Genomic DNA, 19,377 nt, shown 5'->3' on the forward strand with positions numbered 1-19,377 from the left:
TAAGTGTCATGAAACATGATATCATGTGTCTAATCACAGGTCTGGCCCTGCCCCAGCACATAGCTTAAATTCATGGCATACATCACTAATTGGCAGTTAATGGTTTTCAGGGTTGCGTTGAAAACATCAAGAGATGTCCCATCTTTCCGAGGCAAGAGAGTTAACTGACTTTAAAAGACCAGTTTCCGTCCTTGCAGAACTAGGCTGGAATTCCTGGGCTCGATCGTAGTGCCATCAGTGGCTATTACTAGTTAAGTCCCTTCTATGCCTCTCCTATGGACCAATCAGATACCATCTCTCGTATCACTTGTATTTGCTTCAAACAAAATGGCGACGCCCAGTCAAGACGATCTGATCGATAATCAAGATCTATATTGTGATAAAACGAGTCTTACATCGCGAAGTGCATCAAATGACGTGAGCACCATGATTAAAAACATTAAAAGAACTAGAAAATATCTGTTGACAACGAGTTGGCAGTGTGAATGTTTTGCAAATCCTGCAATCGACTGAAAATCTGCATGACAGTTTACGAACCAGATTTCGATTGGACTATGCATATACTCGTTAGTCCAGCTAAAATGCAACTCTATAATACCAGCCAAGTTCGGCAAGGTTGAAACTGGTCTTTTCTAGTCAGTTAACTCACTCACCTCGGGAAGATGGAGACGTCCAAGTACCTTCATTTTTACTGTTTATATTGACGGAAAGTTTGAATGTTGTTTTACTGTATTCAGCAACATTGTACTTAATTTCCAGCTGCTGAGTATTGGCTGCCTGTAAATTATCAAGTCTGAGCCACATAAACAAGTACATGCAGTTTCATGCTGTAGGAGCAGCATCCCCCTTCACTGGGGTACACTGACACGCACTCAACCAAGTCACTGAGCATGACGACACATACCAATTAAGGATTGTAACACAGGTACAATGATCAAGTGGTTACCATGGTTACAGTCGAACATAACCACTGATAACTTGTTCTTATCATTAACTATTAAAATATATATATATTTTGTAAAGGTATGAAAGTTCGACCATCTAAGTCAAATATTGTTGGTACACCAGAATTCCTTCACCACACAATTTCAATTCACTAGTTGTAAGGGTCAACAATACTTGTTTGTAACTTAGAACTCCATGCCTATATTTCCCATGCTGTAAATCTTGAAATTAAAGAGAGCGTGAATTAATTGCGAAAAAATGCTAGTGGACTTCGCTCGCATTAATTAACTTCACATTTATGTCTCCAAAATTACTATCAACAATAAGACAGCCTCACTGCACACTTAGAATAGCGTAAATACCAACTTGTATATAAACACAAACACAGCAGTTGTAGGTGGAGAGGTGAGGTGAAATTGGGTTAACGTCGCGTCCATGATTATTGCACTTATATAGCGACCTGCATGTACGTGTGTGTGTTTGTGTGGCTGCTTGTACTAGTCTGGGCTGATGCCGATTTATAGTGCTAGCTCACTGAGATACCATGCCGCAGTTTAACATGGATACCCCAATCAGACACAGTGTACTGAATCCGAGCCGATCAGTCCTTGTTTTAGCCCCTTAATGCCAAGCGCCAGACAGGGTAACAACAAGTACCATCTTTTAATGTCTTTTGGTATGACGCGGAAGAGGATCGAACCCCCGACCTTCCGCTCTCTGGGCGGACGCTCTACCACTAGACCACAGAGGCGGTCCACAGCAGTTGTAACAATTAAGTTATCACAGCTTGGGTAAAGAGTACTACACACTCGTGTCAAGCTTGTTGACACCTTATCGGCATACCAACCAGTGAACTGTTGTTGGTTCAATTATTTTATTGCCTTTGAACTTCCTAAATGCCAGTCAACCGAGTTAACATATAACAACTACCGTATTCGACGTAATAAGCGCCCAGGGCGCTCTCAAAATTAGAAATAGTGGGCTCTAATTAGAATATTATTTTGGTGGAAAAAACAGAACTGAAAGATCGTAAATTTCATTTATGCTGACAGCCTGAAATGTTGACATACGACAGATATATTTTTCCAGAAATTAATTGCCCATAATTAAGGGTGCATATAACACATAAGTGAGTATTATACACGATAACATAAGTCTTGTGTACATTGATCAATCGGAAGGGTTGCTGATTGGGATTGTTCACTAGCCAATATGTTAGCAAATATCGCCATGGGCGCTTATTAGAGCGGGGCGCTTATTACGTCGAATACGGTATGTGGTTTTTTGTTGTTGTTTTTTTATATTGAGTCGCATTTTTTGATAGGGGTCAGCAGTGGCATTAATTTGGAGACGCATTAGGCCTATAACCCTGACATAGATTCAATGATACCTGTATATATAAACTGCCGTGGTTAACTGGGCATGTGACCGGCACGTGAAATTATACCAGTGTCTTACACACACTGACACACACACTGATACTGTCAACATTTAGTAACACGTACCTGATGTTTTCGCAATAAACAATATATATGCCATCACCCCTACAATGACAATATTAGCCCGTTCTTCTGATAAATGGTGGTGAATTCGCCGATCATCGCGACCGTGCATGAACTTTTAACATCATTCAATGATGATCTCAGACAACATTGGATATGTTTTGAAAACGGCGCTAGAAGGGGTATTACAAAAGTTGTACGGGAAATTCCACGTGAGACGAAGAAAAAGATGGATCGTGAAAGTTACGAAACGTTGTATTCTTAACACATAACCGTTACATACGACAATTTCGTTTGTTATATCAGAATACACGTGTTGTAGTATATGACAATAAGATATTGTTCAGGCCACACCTATAACCTTAGTGTATTTTTTTTCGACGGAAATATGTCACAGATGTACGTGTTCATGACGGAGCAGTTACTTCCCTTGATTAGTGCTTCGATCGACGATATTGCTACAGTTCCGTACGCTGTTCACTGCGAAACATTCAGGTATGGGTTGTCCTTTGACATAACACTGTTCGTGCCATTTGTATATATGATACCAGACATGGTCAGACATAGATGTGTATATCTGAGAGCATCCGCGCTCCTTCTATACTATTTCCGCCTTGCGATGCCTACCATGGTCAGGCGAGTATGTAATCCCCAAGCAGAGACCATATATGTATATATATATACAAGCTAGGTGTATAGTGTATACACTTACCAACATTTTCTTGACATTAATTTATAACATTGTGTCATGGATTGTTGACAATACAAGAAGGTACTGATTCTCATATATGCAATATTTAGTTTGTCATCACGTGAGCTTTGCTAGCTGTGACATGACCCCTTGGTCATATATTGAAGGAAGCGACACTAAAATCCTAAACATTGCTATATTTATGTCAACTTGTTGTGTGACAGCGGAGAGAAAGTGGTATCGGTTTCTGTTTGTTGTTTAACGCCACACTCAGCAATATTCCAGCTATATGACGGCGGTCTGTGAATAATCGAGTCTGAACCAGATAATCCAGTGATTGATAACATAAGCATCGATCCACGCAATTGTGATACAATGACATGCATCAACCAAGTTAGCGAGCTTGACTACCCGATCCCGTTAGTCGCCTCTTACGACAAGCATAGTCGCCTTTTACGGCAAGCATGGGTTGCTGAAGACCTATATATTCTACCCCGGATCTTCACGGGTATGGTATCGGTAACAAGGTTGCTTGAATGTAATCAGACAAGACGCCCCATCCACATTGTAATCGAAAAGTTCAAAGTGTCAAGTGATTAAATTCCCCTAAATAATGAAGACACCACACGGGTACCCATTCTTCTTCCTAAATGTCCTGATCCCTTATTGTTGAGATAAGATAACACTTTAAAACAAATATATTATCCGGAAGACAATTTGGTTTACATCAGCCCAAGGTATCAGCTTATTGATAAAAATACATACAAGTAAATAAGAGCATCACAAACGTATTTAACATGACACGTGGCACCAGCGAATAAATACTCATGAGGAAAATTTATTTTTATCACAAAATGTTAAATTGTTATAAAACCTGGTACTAGTTAGTATGAATGAGTTCCAGCCCTTTTTGTTCTCAAGCCCAGTCGACGGCCAAAAGGAAGAAATTAATACTCCGAATGTAAAGCATGCGAGATATCGCTTGTTTTGTTTTTTGCTTTATTAACTATTTACATTTCACAAATATACTATTCTCTAACTATAGACAGTTTACTAATTTTAGCTTTTGTGCTAAATGCTTGAGTGCTGGCAGATTCACCAGACGACCTTTTCCCCACCATATACGTGTTAATTTGACAGGGCTGTGTCAATTTTTTGTTTTCTTTTTTTTCAGAGGGTAATGGCACCGTGACGTCTGGCTAGTATTTCGATCATATTGCCGGTCATGTACTGAACTGTGTAGGGGTAGGTTCATAGACCAAGGGCCAAGTCATTGATTCTTTATGGAGACTAACGAGGATTAAATGCTTGACTAGGGTCTATTTAGGTATCATCTCCGTTCGTTATGGAACCAGGTTGTTCGAATGAAACAAACACTAGCTCCCCTTGCAAGCTTGATTGTGACTTGCTCGTCACCAGAGTGAAGTCCTCTGACACGAAAGGAGTGCGTGAATGGCTGGAGACATGGAAACAGACTCCTGACCTTTGCAGATCTTTCCTAGCTTGTAAACCGGATATCGTCTGCTCAGCAGCAGAGGCGGGAAGCCCGGAGATAATCGACCTGCTGGTTTTGCATGGATTTAAAGTTTATTGTACTTCTGTACACGCAGCAGCGTGTAGAGGTCATCTAAAGGTCATGCAGAAACTTGTCGATGAATTGGATCTTTCTGTTGATAGTGAGGACGCTGAAGGTCGCACACCATTAATGTGGTCCGTATATTGGGGACATGTCGACATTGTGGCGTATCTGTTGTCAAGAGGCGCGTGTGTAGATTATGTTATGAAAGATATTGGGGTGACGTCTTTGTTTATTGCTGCATATCTGGGGTATACCAAAATAGCACGACAACTCTTGGACGCAGGAGCGGACGTCAATAAGATCGTTAGACCAGTTGGTTGTGCCTTCAACAAAGCCGTGTCAGTAAACAAGATAGATATGGCTAAATTACTCGTTGAAAAAGGCGCCAAAATTGACATTCCAACAGAACATGGACAGAACGCTTTCTACCTGGCGCTAGTAATGAATCCAGATGTTGAAATGGTAAAGTTTCTTCTAGAGATTAACTTCCCATTGAATGAATCTAATGACAGGGGTCATACTGCTGTCTTTGAAGGGCTGTGCACAGCCCCCAGCAGTGAGGTTCTCCTTTGGGTACATCTTGTGGTTCAGTCCGGGTACCGTGTTACCAAGAGAGACTACGAAAAGGCACGTGCTAGATTTGCAAACACCGAGGGCAAGCTGGTTCTGGAACAGCTGAAGACGTATATGGTAAACACGAGGACCCTCCAACAACTGTGTTCGTTTAAGATACGCCAGATTCTTGGTGTCAGTCCATCACCCCGAGTGCGTCGTCTTCCTATTCCAGCAAAGTTGAAAGATTACATTGAACTGAAACATTTGACGTCGTAAGACTGTGGGTTATGCACGTGGTTAAAGTTCTTTGTTTTGTCTTCCTGTGTCTGATGATGATGTTTAATATGCTTGGGTCAGTTCCATACAATATAATATGATACGTGATGAACTAACTGTTGCTTTTCTTTGTTTGATGATGCACTCAACACTATTATTGCTACACAATAACCTGTAAATAATCGAGTCTTGACCAGACAATCTAGAGATTGATATTGTGAGGAAGGATCTCATGATAATTTGTCCCAGATAATATTTGTAAAAATAATTATGCTTCAGACTGTGGAAAAGACGTTTACAGCTATAAACATATTTTTTAATAGCATATATTGAGGCTTATAGGTTTCATTGAAACAATATGTTGCTTTCAGATGTAGGCTTTGCAGATGTAGGCTTTCAGATGTAGCTGAACCATACCTCGTCTCTTGACAAAGCCACTTTACCCCATTCCCGAAGAATATCAAATGGTCAGTCCGTTACTATATCAGGGCAGAGAAGGGGCGGCGGGCTAGCCTAGTGTTTGCGCGTTCGCTCGTCACCCCGAAGACCCGGGTTCGATTCCCCACAATGTCTAAAGCCTATTTCTGGCGTCCCCAGCCGTGATATTGCTGGCATATTGCTAAATGCGTCGTAAAAACAAACTCACTGACTCACCCAGGACAGACACGGTTCTCGGTACCTCATACTTGTTGCAAGAGCAGGTAACCGAGGTTAGGGTATTTACACTGTATGACCCAAGAGCAGGTAACTGAGGTCAGGGTATTTACACTGTATGACCCAAGAGCAGGTAACTGAGGTTAGGGTATTTACACTGTATGACCCAAGAGCAGGTAACTGAGGTTAGGGTATTTACACTGTATGACCCAAGAGCAGGTAACTGAGGTTAGGTAATTTACACTGTATGACCCAAGAGCAGGTAACTGAGGTCAGGGTATTTACACTGTATGACCCAAGAGCAGGTAACTGAGGTTAGGGTATTTACACTGTATGACCCAAGAGCAGGTAACTGAGGTTAGGGTATTTACACTGTATGACCCAAGAGCAGGTAACTGAGGTCAGGGTATTTACACTGTATGACCCAAGAGCAGGTAACTGAGGTTAGGGTATTTACACTGTATGACCCAAGAGCAGGTAACTGAGGTTAGGGTATTTACACTGTATGACCCAAGAGCAGGTAACTGAGGTCAGGGTATTTACACTGTATGACCCGCTTGGTAGTGTGGCGTGGTGACCGAATTGATTTGTAGGTTGCCACGTGATTTAGAATTGAGGGTACATTGAGTACGCACATCCTTATTAGTGTCCTTCCCTTAGTGTCTTTACGATCGCTGTTCTTAATTGTCCATATCACATAATAACGACTGCGATCAATAACTTTACACGAGTGATGGGTAATCTATATGAGAAACATATTGATGTCAGGTTTGTTTTGTGCCGGTAAAAGTCCAAATATTGGATGTACTCCAACAACTTTGCAACACGTCTACTGTTTATTACCGATTTTGGGGGCGGTCGGGTAGCCTAGTGGTTAAAGCGTTCGCTCGTCACGCCGAAGACCCGGGTTCGATTCCCGACATGGGTACAATGTGTGAAGCCCATTTCTGGTGTCCCCCGCCGTGATATTGCTGGAATATTGCTAAAAGCGGCGTAAAACCATACTCACTCACTCACTCACTCACTCACTATTACCGATTTTGTGGGGAGGGTTGAGTAGCCGAGTGACGTTAGCGTTCGTCAATAAGATTGTGTGTGTCGGGGGGTGGGGGTGGGGGGTGGGGTGGGGGATGGGGATGGGGGTGGGGCGGGGGATGGACACCAGAAACGAGCTTCACACATTGTACCCATGTTGGGTATCTGACCCGTGACGTTCGCTTTCGCTTTAACCACCAGCCAACCTACCTCTCTACTAAGGTTGTACCTGGCGTAGGACTCAGGTATTCCAGGTCTTTTTGTAGTTTATTTTGGTAAGCCATACTGGGTAGCTGCAGAGTGTATGTGTAAGCCCTTGTCATCAGGAGAATCAAAGGTGCCTGCAAGCCTGTTGAAACAATGAATAGCCTACTTTGGTGTCATCGTCCTCCCATGGTGGGTATCGATGCCTATACCATCGACCACACACATTAACGCGCTCACTCTCGACAAAGAGCCAAGGGCACTGTAATGTTATTCTGTCCTCAAAACCGGGTACTTCAATCTTCATTCAAACTTGTTTCTATCTTTTCAGATGCATGCCAAGACAGACATAGGTAACTGCTTGTATGAATCGAGACAAATTATACAGATTTATGAAATATGACTGCTGTTCGCGATTGTCATGTATATGAGACCTTGATAGACTGTATCAAAACTAAGGATTTGAATTCGGTGGAGAAGTTGCTTGACTCCACAACCGAGAAACTCCAAGCTATCAAAAGTTTTCCACTATCGTTACCGGACCCACTCTGCACTGCAGCGGAAGTCGAAGACGACGCCATCTTTAATTTGTTGTTGTTATCGGGGTTTGACCCAGATCGGTTTGCCTCAAACGACGAAAGAGGTAATGTGATACGCCTGAAACCCATTCACATCGCAGCTTGTCGAGGCAATGTTAACATCGTCAGAAGGTTGGTCGATTACCATGGAGTTTCCGTCGACTCGCCCGATAGCAAAGGCAAGACGCCATTGTTATGGGCGGTGTATCGTCACAGTAAGAATGTGACGCAGTACCTCATTTCCCATGGTGCTAATGTGAATCAGAAAGACACTTCCGGTTTGACCCCACTGTACATGTCGATAGGCAAATTCCATAGCCTGGACACGTTCAAGATGCTGATTAAGTCTGGTGGCGATATAAACGTGAAGGTTCGTTCTAGATGCTTGTTTTACAAGGCAGCCGTCATTGGAAGGCTGGACAAGGCCAGGATACTCTACGATCATGGAATAGACCTCAGTGAAGTGTGTGTTGATTTGTGGATGAGGATCAGTATCATTCTGATAAAGCTTCTAATTGAAATTAATCTGCCGCTTGTCAATCCCAATGACAAAGACACCTCGCCTCTTGAGATGGGTCTGGGGAGGACTGTGCCAAGCGTGAGCACTCTGGCATGGTTGCAGCTGCTGGTGTCGGCAGGTCATCCGGTCAGTCGAGCGGCATTGGATATAGTCAGTGACAGGTATTCAGGCGACTATGCGGAATCCATACAAAGACACATACAGTACTATGTCTCAAATCCCAGGACTCTTCAGGAATTGTGTTGTTTCAAAATCCGGGAGATTCTTGGTGGTCGCCTTCCTCAACAAGCTGATTATCTCCCCTTGCCGCCGGCAATGAGGCGATGTGTTCGCTTGGAAAACCTTTACAAAACACTTTGAGGGAGTGAGTGCGTATCGATGTACGCCGCTTTTAGCAATTTTCAAGCAATATAACGGCGGGGGACACCAGAAATGGGCTCCACACATTAAATATTGTACCCATCTAGGTAATCGATCCCGGGTCTTCGGCGTGACGGGCGATCACTTTAACCACTAGGCTACCCCAGTGCCCAACACAACACTTCAAGCAAGATGATATGGTTTTATGAACATGTCTGGTTAGGTCGTGAGAAGAGGACGACTTATTCAACAGTTTAAACAGGCGTGTAGTTGTCCACTAATTATCCTGCAAGTTAAAACATAATCATAGGTAAGACAGTATTCCTTGTGGTAGCTTATTATCTAGTTCCATACCTTCTCAATACAACATCCAACTAACCAATATCAGACTCTTGCTCCTCTCGTGGCAATTTTTGCAACTGGGTCCCGTCTAAGCGCAAACGGGCACAGTTAAAAGAATTGTCAAATCGTTGCAATGATTCACGATTATTTCTCCCATGTCACATATCGTCCATATGCTCATCGGACTTACGGTATTTATACAGTATGATTGAACACATTTAACTGTATCTAGGGTATATTTTAAGATGCAAGACAAGTAAAATCTAAAACTATTCCTGGGGGATTCTTTGACCGAAGTACTTGAAGTCATACGCGCATTCTGATTGGTTTCTCGTGTTTGCGCACATAACATTCATCGAGTCTTCTTGCAGGTTGTGGAAAGGGGCGAGTGGTGACGAATGATATCAGATCTGAAGTGTAACCTTCACTATAAACCCATTGTGGATAATGACTTTGTTGCATATTCAACGTTCAACACATCAGTTTTATAGACGTGGCGTTACTTAGATGTCTTGTGGTACCTGGTGTTTACCTGTAGTTTTGGCACCACTCGTGTCTTTCCGGTCACGGAAAGTGGCGAGTGATGGCGAGTATGTATTAGAGTCAATAACCTGTGGACACGAACGAGATAATTAGCTTTGAGCTTATTACACTGTATTATGACTTCATCTTTTACTGATTCTATTTATATCTCGATTCTATATACATTCACGTTTTGAATATATTTATGATATTAAAATTGTTGTGATTATTTCATAGTAAAGAGGGCGGTCGGGCAGCCCAGTGGTTATAGCGTTCGCTAGTCACGCCGAAGACCCGGGTTCGTTTTCCGACATGGGTACAATGTGTGAAGCCCATTTCTGGTGTCCCCCGCCGTGATATTGCTGGAATATTGCTAAAAGTGGCGTAAAAAATCACTGACTCACTCATAGTAAAGAAACGTTCCGAAGGTAATAACTTGACGTGTTGGGTGCCATGACGGTTGCACCTGAATGACCGTTTCAAATTTGAGTTTAATTAGAGTTCATCTATTGTCAAATGTGAAGAAACGATATATTAACATGTTATAAGATCAATTTGATCGTTGAAAAACGTATGGATGACAAGAAAAATACAATTCCTAATATTGGTTGAAGGTACATTGTCAATGTTGAAAATGCTAATTGAGTATATCTATTAATGTTTAATGTTTTTTTAACAAGAAGGTTTTATCGATCCTCAAACACCATTAATGACATAAAAAACGCATTCTTATTGCCACCCGTAATTGTGAGTTACTTACTAAATACAATAGCTAGAAAAAATATTGTTACCAAATTTGAGTGGGTTAAACGCCGCTTTTAACAGTATTCCAGTTATATCGCGGCTTGTCAGCTTAACGTGGGAGGAAAGCCCAAGGTAATGCAGGTCTCCGACGGTTACCACTTCGGTCAAACCCACGAGCACGGTTGTGGTGCTGACAAACCTAGAAACATAATTAGGGCGAACCCACAATCAGGTAGGTACGCAACTCTGCACAGCGAATCGCGGCGCCCTAGACGACGGGGCCGCCCGTAAGTGTGGAGTCATGTTATCCATCATGCCGCTTATGTTTTGAACTTTTATGTGTGGACTGTATCGTGTTTACGCTCGTGCTTTAAGCCACTTCATGAAACCTATGATCATTGGTTCGATGCGTGCTGATTTTGTTTCTACGTTTGCCAGGTTTGCTATAACTGAAATACTCTTTAAAGCAGCGTTAAACCAAATTCACTCACTCACTGGCGTCATGTGAGGTCTTGTTTTCTTGACCTACATTCGAACCTCATGTCGAAATCGTGGGAACCTTCACAAAAGTCAGAATTTGTCAGGGCATTTTATGCTTTATTTAAATACTTGGGACCCCGAAATGGGTTCGGCACAACCGGAAATTCGACACATCCAAGTTTGACACAGCAGCTGAGAAGAGACATACTTGAAGTCATGGAGCCCAGGCACTGTGTGGACATGGTGGTGTTTTTTACGCTCCGAGAATGTGCAGTACAATGTCTACTGCCATGTTCGTGGCCAACTCGATATTGCATGGTCCCTTTTAACCAGCGAAGATAACAAGTTAATGAGTGTCGAAAGGACTCATACAAATGAAAACTCCAAAGCTGTCGGAGATTCGGCAGTTTTAATTTGGCATTGAAGTTGAGCTGACTATTGAAATGACCGAGTTTGTCTTTGTTTCGTATTGGAGCTTTGAGGTGGTTGAGCGTTCCCCGAGGGCTTGTGTCGATTCCCGGCGTGGGCGCAACATGTGAAGACCATTACTGCTACCCTCCGCAGTGACGTAGCTGAGAGCGGCGTAAGACCATACTCACTTTATACAAGAGTGTCACATTAGTCTGTGAGGTGTTTGAGTTTCACGTAATCCTTCACTTGTGCTGGTAGGGGGAGGTAACCAACACGCTTTGGCAGATGGGTTCCTAGAATCTGACGAACCTTGAAACAGGCCAGCTGTTGAAGTGACCTGACATTGGCCAGAAGGTTCAGCAGCTCCGGCCGTAGAGTCTCCCCCAGGTCCGCGGGAATATTGCAGGCTGCGTCGTAGTCGCCCCGCCTCACCTCGTACCCTGCTTCAGCCAAAAGTCGCACGTACCTCGGAGGTAGGAATAATTTGCCCCTGTCACATAACACACCACGCAGAGCAGTACGCCCTTTAGAACACACCTCATTTAGAGGCGCATTGACCCTTATGAGGAACTTCAGCACTTTAACATGAACAGGCATCTGTAAGGCAAAGTGGAGGATGCTGAATCCATTGTTTTCATCACGTATGTCGACTCTTGCTCCATTGTTGCACAGCAGATGCATCATATCAACATGGTTTAAACGTGCGCATGTATTCAACAAACAACCTTCCCCTCTAACCTTGCAGTTGACGTCGGCGCCATGTTGTATCATAAGTGTTGCCAGATCCAGCTTGTTGGAAGACACTGCTGACTTGAAGGGCGACTGGGGTCGGTGTGGACGGTCACAATCCGCTCCTTGAGACAGCAAGTACTGTACAATGTCAGTGTGGTGGCCAGAAACAGCATACCCCAGAGGCGTCTGGTGGAGGGAGTCCTCCGTGTCTACTGGCACGTCGTGGTCATTCAGCATCGCCATCAACATCCCCAGTTGTCCAGACTTGGCAGCTGTGTGGATGGGTCGCACGCTCCGACGTTTGCCGCGTGTGAGTCTGTTGGCTTGGAAGCCATGACGCATCAGGAGAGTAAATATGGACTTGCTTCCATCCGAAACAGCAACATGGACGGGGTCTCGAAGATTCTCGGGGAACTCCCTTCCTCGCCCATGTAGACCTGTGTTGTGTCTGAACCATTCCTTGACAACTCTGACGTCCTTTGTGGTGACTGATTCAGTTAGAATTTCCCAGTTCCTCTCCCCAGACACATTTGCCTTCCCCCTCGTCAGCCTTCTCGTCATGTTCAAGCCACACTAAAAAGTAAATGATGCATGTTATTCTTAATCAGAATTACACAACGCCAGAAGACACGTTTAAAAAGTCAAAAGATACTAATGAACGACTGTTTCTGAGAGAGTGATTATTGTTTTACGCCGCGTTTAATAATATTCCAGCAATGTCATGGTAGGGGACACCAGGAATGGGAAATCGAACCGGGGCCCACGGTGAGCGAATTCTTAACCATGAGGTTACCCTAACACTTATGGTGTCTGACGCTGATAGTGTTGCAATATCAGGACAACCTGTACATGATGGAGTCTGGAACAGGACAACCAGTTACTGAGAGGCTGGATGAACCCATCCCCGAAACCCAGGTGTATATATTCCTAGCGTCCCTTCAACCCCAACACTGAAGTGAGTACAGGTAAACCTCGCTTAATCGGATGCATGCTCCCAGTGTAATTGTCCGCAATCCTTTCCGTCCGTTTAAACGAACCCTGGATTCTGAATGTAAGTGTGAGTGAGTGTGTGCGAATGCGTGCGAGCCGTTATGTATGTGTGTTCTTTGACTCTGCACGCAGCAATATTCCTGCTAGATGTCGGCGGTCTGTAAATAATAAAATCTGGACCAGACAATCCAGTGATTGACATCATGAGCATCATTCCAAACAAATGGGATACGATTACATGCAAATCAACCAAGCCACCAAGCCTGACCACAGGATTCACGGGGAGCTGGGAACATCTGCATTCGTATTAATATTCGGAGTCCCCACGAATCGAGCATGGTCTGTCCTTAATGTGGGAGGAAAGCCCGAAGTTATGTAAGTTTCAGACGTTTATGTTACATAAACAACCAAACAATGGTATAAATCAACACTTGTATTACAAATTATTCAATAGCAGTATAAAATGTGAGAGCAGTGGAAATGACAAGAATAATAATCGGCTCTCCGCAACAGTGGTCAAGCTTCCGAGATAGGACAAGGCTCAACATCAGGGTGAAAAGTGATCTTCACACGAAAGCTGGTCTTGATGTGATGTCAGATGAAATGTGAGAGGAGACAGGGACGCGCCCGCTCCACTTGTATAGTCTTACAAGCTTCCAGCACTTTCAACACAGTGCCAGACCAGTTCACTTGAACATCACAGAATATTCCACGTTTCCAAAACGCTTGACATCCACCCATGCTAATCTGGAAGTTTACAGACAACTCGAGCATCTAAGCATAATAAGTATAAGTATAAATTCCTCACCACTACTTACATTAAATAGTACTACATTCCTGACAACTAATCATTGTCAAAATATGATGCAATGAACTTCAACTGAATCTTAACAGAAACAATGTAATGCAGTTACAATCATTATTTAACAATAAATTACACTGTCATATAACTTTTACCACTTCGGTGAAACCCAAGAGCACGGGTATGGTGCTGGCAAACCTAGAATCATAGTTAGGGCGAACTGGGATTCGAACCCACAAAACCTTTACGCCACCGACAGCCACCACAAGAATACAAAATGGTTGGGGCCTAACAATTCAACCCTACTTTTAGTACATTGGTAGGCCATCGATACAAACAGGTGAAGTGAAATAGGGTTTAATGTTGCTTTCAAGAGTATTGCCCATGTTTAGTGACGTGCATGCACTGCGTGAGTGTGGCTGCTTGTACATGTCCGGACTTACGCCATTTGTGTAGAGTTACCCACCATGCCGCGTTTCCAGAAACCCACGCTTGCCGTTACAGGCAATGCTTGTTGTAAGAGGTAACTAACGGGGTCGGGTGGTCAGTCTTGCTGACTTGGTTGATGCATGTCATCGTACCCCAATTGCGTGGCTCGATGCTCATGATGTCAAACACTGGATTGTCTGGTCCAGACTCGATTACTTACAGACAGCCGTCATATCGCTGGAATATTGCTGAGTTAAACAAACAAACCATTCCGCAGTTCAATACCCCAGTCAGACACAGTACTGACTTCGAGCCGACCATGCCTTGTTTTATCCCCTTAATGCCGAGCGTCAGGCAAGGTAACAACAAGTACCACCGCCTTTCAGCTCTCGAGGTAGACACTCCATTCACTGGAGTGAGTGAGTGAGTTGGATTTAACACCGCTTTTAACAGTTACATCACGGCGTGTCAGCTTAATGTGGGAGGAAAGCCCGAAGTGATGCAGATCTCAGACGTTTACCACTTCGGTGAAACCCACGAGCACGGGTATGGTGATGACAAACCTAGAAACATAATCGGGGCGAACCGGGATTCGAACCCACAATCATAGGTTTCTGGCGTGCCCAAGGGACGCAACTCTGCACAGCGAATCATCGCGGCGCCTTAGACGACTGGGCCACCGTGCCGACGGGTCCCATGAAGATTCAGGGTCAGAACCCATGCTTGTCGTCAGAGGCGACCAACGGGATCGGGTGGTCAGACTCGCTGACTTGGTTGATTGATGCATGTCATCGTATCCCAACTGCGTGAATCGATGCGCTTGATGCCAATCACTGGATTGTCTGGTCCAGCCTCGATTATTTAAAGTCCGCCGTCCTATAACTGGAATATTGCAAAATATCCCGACGGCGCGGATAGTTTCTTATGCTCTCAACCACTTGTTTACACGGCTTACAGAACGTCATTAAAATATTTTCATCAGCTTACCCGAAATGTATATTTGACAATTTCACAATTGTCAAACTGATTAAATTAACACTGATTAAATTGTCAAACTGATTAAATTAACACTGACTAAATTGTCAAAGACCTGTGCAGAAAGTTAGAACAAATGTATTCCGTGTTTTTTTTCAACTTGGAGCACTTTGTCGTATGCATGTACCATCCATAAAACAAATTAATGGACCTAAGAAAGGCTGAGGCAATGGGTTCATACAGTCTCCCAAAGGGTTTTGTGTTTTAATGACAAGAACTACCAATACATTGGGGCTTTGTTAGGTCCCATGTTATCTCTCTCCTGCCTCGCAAGGCGGGGTCCCCCGACTGGATGGCTTGTGCTTCTGCGGTAAGATCCCCCAGGGACTGAAACACTTTGTACACTTACATGACTCTTGGCATTATCTCCTTGGCCTTAGTAGTTAAACACGCTTCACTGAACTCCACGAGAGCCTGTAGCCCTATATAAAGACATATATATGTTGCATGTGTCATGTCTGTCTCCCCACAGAGCGACACTGAGAGACTGAACGACTAAGTTCGTGCACCTTGATAGTAAAAGAGAATGGCAGTGTGGTCACACACCAATGCATCTGTTTGTTCTGCGTGAGAAACGGATATCTTTTGGAGATATACTTTATCAAATCGTATAAAAAAAATTGTCACCTGTCGATCGGATTGTAACTTAAGCAGGGACAACAATTTGCTCAGGTGTTGAATGTTTCCTATAAACAGGTGGTAGAGTTACCTCCCCTTCCTGGTTCTGTCAATTTTGATACATTGCAGTCGATTCCTCCTAAGCGTTTACATTTGACAGTTCAGATGCATATGCTAGGTGTTGTATAGCCCGTGACGGTTTGATGGGCAGTTATTCCATGTCTAAACGAACCTACCCGCACTTATTTCTCGCTGCCCCGACAGTGTGTATACCTTCACTTCCGTGTTTTCTTTTCTATCGATTCGGTTGTTAGGTTTATTTTATGAGCGCTTCAACCATTCTCTCCACCAACTCGCTCCACACGCTTGACTGGTTTTCTGCCTCTGTTGCGCACGATACAGCTCAGGAGAAGCATTGGGCCAGCTAGGGGACCAGTCAACACCACACGCTCAGTGAGGCGAGCTGGTTGGGATGAATGCCGCTTCGCTTCAGGTGCAAGGGGCACTGATCTGTGGCTTCTTCTCGGCTGTCTGACCCTGGCAACTGAGGCTCACAAGCTGCCGTGAGTCGATTTGCTCGCTAACGCAACCGAGCGTGACAAGAGACTGGGTTACCGTCTGTAAAGACAGCGTAAACAAACTTTGAGGCAACATTTGTTTTACGCATTTTTGAACACTGATTGGTTACCCGAAAGATTCGAGAAAGGGTGCATTTTAATTTAATTTCTTCAGCCTAAACATTCAGACAAAAAGGACGGCGGAAGCTCATAGGTCGTCATTTGGAAATACTCCTGATGGTTATAGTTCAATAATAAAAAAAAGTATCCCTGCAGTGAAAGCATTTTTGGATTTCGGATTGCGTCGATAATACGATTACTACTCCCTTGTTGTCATCCACGTTTTCTGGTATAACCCTACTCTTGGATATTTGTCGTCATTCACTTGATGCTCAGTAATGAATTCATTACAGGTATAATTAGTGGTAGCACCACTGAGATTACCTGATAAAGTTTCCCATTTGGCATGTCTTGTGTCTGGGGTAATTATTCAATCTAAATCCAGGTGGAAGCGAGGTGAAATGTGTGTTATTTAACATGCACGTGGCAGCCCAGCAAGAGATGAATGATCAGTTGATTTACTTTTTTTTGTAAATCAACGGATCTTTCCTAGCCATCAAAGGGTTAACACAAAATACGTTGGTTGATTAATCACTGTTATCTTGCACAGTGGATATGTCAAAAGTAAGTGTTTACATGTCTAGGTTTACTATAACAAAAGGAATACACTCATGTCATGGCGTGAAGTGCCGATGTAAAAACTACATACTTTGTTCAAAGGGTTAACCGATAAAACGTTGATTGATTGCTCATCCTTATCTAACTCAATGGATCTTTTTTTGATGAACCGTGGACATTATGAAAATAGTGTCACGTGGGCTTTTTCAGCTGACCTTTGAGACTTGACACCTATGTGAAACACCTGAAACAATCTAAGTGATCATTTGAGAAACGAACACGGGTTATAATATCCCGAATCGATACATGCAGATTTTAAAATATCTGATTGTTACAGAGACACTTGACATCGAATAAGTTTCTTTGTACAGCTGCAGACGTGTGGGATATTGTTCCTTTGTGTGGATATTCACAGATACATTCCTCGAACAAGGAAGCTGCCTAAAATTATATATATAAATTTGGTCTGTTGTAATTATGATATTTGCATTTTGTTTTCCTTCATTTGCTGTGGCATTGAACAGATTCATTCTTGTTCCTCTACGTCTTGTTTTCACAAGTCTTTTCCTTTGTAAGCATGTATATATTACATTCAATTTTAAAATGTGATTCTCACAGGCAATTTATAAGATGTCTAAATATTTCAGTCATTTTGACTGAAAAATCTGCCCATTTATGTAACAGATTGACTAAAAATGATTAAGACGGTCAAAAGGGCTTAAAAACATCACAATAGATTAATTATGCTAGGATTAGAAGCCAAACAATATAGAAATGTAGTTTTCATCTTAACATTTTCAGTCACTTGGTGATGATATTAAACATAAAAATGTTTTGAATTCTTTTTCATAATAATACAAATGGACATTTTTCAGTCAATTTGTAAAATAACTGAATATTTAGGCGTTTAATAAATTTTCTAAGTGAAAATTTTGCACATTTTGACTGTAAAAATATAAACACGATAAAATAAGCAATGCTCACGTGAAATATTTACTTTGTGTTGCAAGTCAAAATAGTGTAAACGAAAACCGCAAAATTACCAAGCGCCATGCTGTGTCCCCGAAAATGCCGAGCACGAAGAGTTACAGTATGTTTACCACAGCGAGGTATATGTGGGCGACTCTTGCTCAGAAGTTCATTAATCAAGGTTACATTGAAGGCATCAGTAAAGCTTTCAAAACGTTTTATGGTAGACATGTGGGGGAATTTCCAAATTTGAAGCATCGGTGACCAAAATTATGTCCGATGCAATTCACTTTTACCACATGTTCCCGTGCTTTTCATGCGAACAACTGACCTGCCTGTGCATGTGTTTGTGACGGGCACCATCGGTGGGACAGGATACGCTCTGTATATGATGGTGATTCATAAACACAGGCTCATGATATTGTTGGAATCGTACTATCGACTCTGCCTTTGCAGATATTCTGTTGGACATGGACAGAGTTTTGTCGCTTTATAAACTGAAGCACCACACCGGTATCTACGGAAATGTACCGACTTCTTGAAGGATGAGTGTTCCGTGTTTTACTACCCCACGATGTATTAGTAGTTCTATCCAGATTTCAGACATGACTAGATTTCTACATAAGAGAGGCCGTCAAATCCCTCAGCAGGAATTAATCCCCAGGTCCGGATAAGATTAAGGTGAGTGAGTGAGTGTGGTTTTACGCCGCTTTTAGCAATATTCCAGCAATATCACGGCGGGAGACACCAGAAATGGGCTTCACACATTGTACCCATGTCGTGAATCGAACCTGGGTCTTCGGCGTGACGAGCGAACGCTTTAACCACTAGGCTACCCGACCGCCCCGATAAGATTACAAATGAACATTTTATCTATGCAGGAGAACATCTTATTTTTTCCTTACGTATACTTTTTAATCATATGATGAAACTACAATATGTACCCTATATTTATAGACTTGGTATGGTCATACCAATATATAAGGGGACGAATGAACAATCTGATCCGCGAAATTATAGAGGTATTACTCTCACATCATGTCTCTGTAAGCTCTTTGAAAAAAATACTGCTCAAACGTATAGAAGACAAACTATGTACGCTTAACCCAGACTTCCCTGATATGCTACAGTTTGGTTTTAGAAAAGAACATGGAGCTATTATGTCAGTA

The 19,377-nt window shown here is 42.8% G+C and overlaps 3 protein-coding genes across 4 annotated transcripts in view; 1 reads left to right on the plus strand and 2 right to left on the minus strand.

The window, feature by feature from the left end:
* Positions 1-2,640, minus strand: part of LOC124147291 (mdm2-binding protein-like) — a 37,213-nt gene extending 34,573 nt beyond the window's left edge. The window contains exon 1 of the mRNA XM_048380414.1: positions 2,451-2,640. Within this exon, the coding sequence (XP_048236371.1) occupies positions 2,451-2,559 (109 nt within the window). The 5' untranslated portion in view covers positions 2,560-2,640. The remainder of the gene's footprint in view (positions 1-2,450) is intronic.
* A 227-nt stretch (positions 2,641-2,867) lies between these two features.
* LOC124147290 (serine/threonine-protein phosphatase 6 regulatory ankyrin repeat subunit C-like) lies at positions 2,868-10,515 on the plus strand. 2 transcript variants are annotated; one of them, XM_046517968.2, is made up of 2 exons: positions 2,868-2,942; positions 7,773-10,515. In XM_046517968.2, exon 2 carries the CDS (start codon positions 7,841-7,843, stop codon positions 8,897-8,899), a length of 1,059 nt encoding a protein of 352 aa, XP_046373924.2. In that variant the 5' UTR covers positions 2,868-2,942; positions 7,773-7,840; the 3' UTR covers positions 8,900-10,515. The 2 variants fall into 2 exon arrangements, with proteins under 2 accessions (XP_046373924.2, XP_046373923.2); XM_046517967.2 differs by lacking the exon at positions 7,773-10,515 and adding an exon at positions 4,313-5,660.
* A 575-nt stretch (positions 10,516-11,090) lies between these two features.
* LOC124147289 (putative ankyrin repeat protein RF_0381) lies at positions 11,091-16,301 on the minus strand. The gene is made up of 2 exons (XM_046517966.2): positions 16,241-16,301; positions 11,091-12,703 (listed from the first exon to the last, which is right to left on the minus strand). Exon 2 carries the CDS (start codon positions 12,689-12,691, stop codon positions 11,606-11,608), a length of 1,086 nt encoding a protein of 361 aa, XP_046373922.2. The 5' UTR covers positions 12,692-12,703; positions 16,241-16,301; the 3' UTR covers positions 11,091-11,605.
* Positions 16,302-19,377: the final 3,076 nt, after the last annotated feature.

The sequence above is a fragment of the Haliotis rufescens genome, unplaced genomic scaffold, assembly GCF_023055435.1.
Source record: "Haliotis rufescens isolate VD_foot unplaced genomic scaffold, xgHalRufe1.0.p SCAF_30, whole genome shotgun sequence".
Taxonomy (NCBI): Eukaryota; Metazoa; Mollusca; class Gastropoda; order Lepetellida; family Haliotidae; genus Haliotis; species Haliotis rufescens.

What these genes read in the sequence shown, in the direction of transcription:
- LOC124147290 (XM_046517967.2), top strand. Translation starts at nt 4,484, where the DNA reads ATGGAACCAGGTTGTTCGAATGAAACAAACACTAGCTCCCCTTGCAAG.
- LOC124147289 (XM_046517966.2), bottom strand. Translation starts at nt 12,691, where the DNA reads ATGACGAGAAGGCTGACGAGGGGGAAGGCAAATGTGTCTGGGGAGAGG.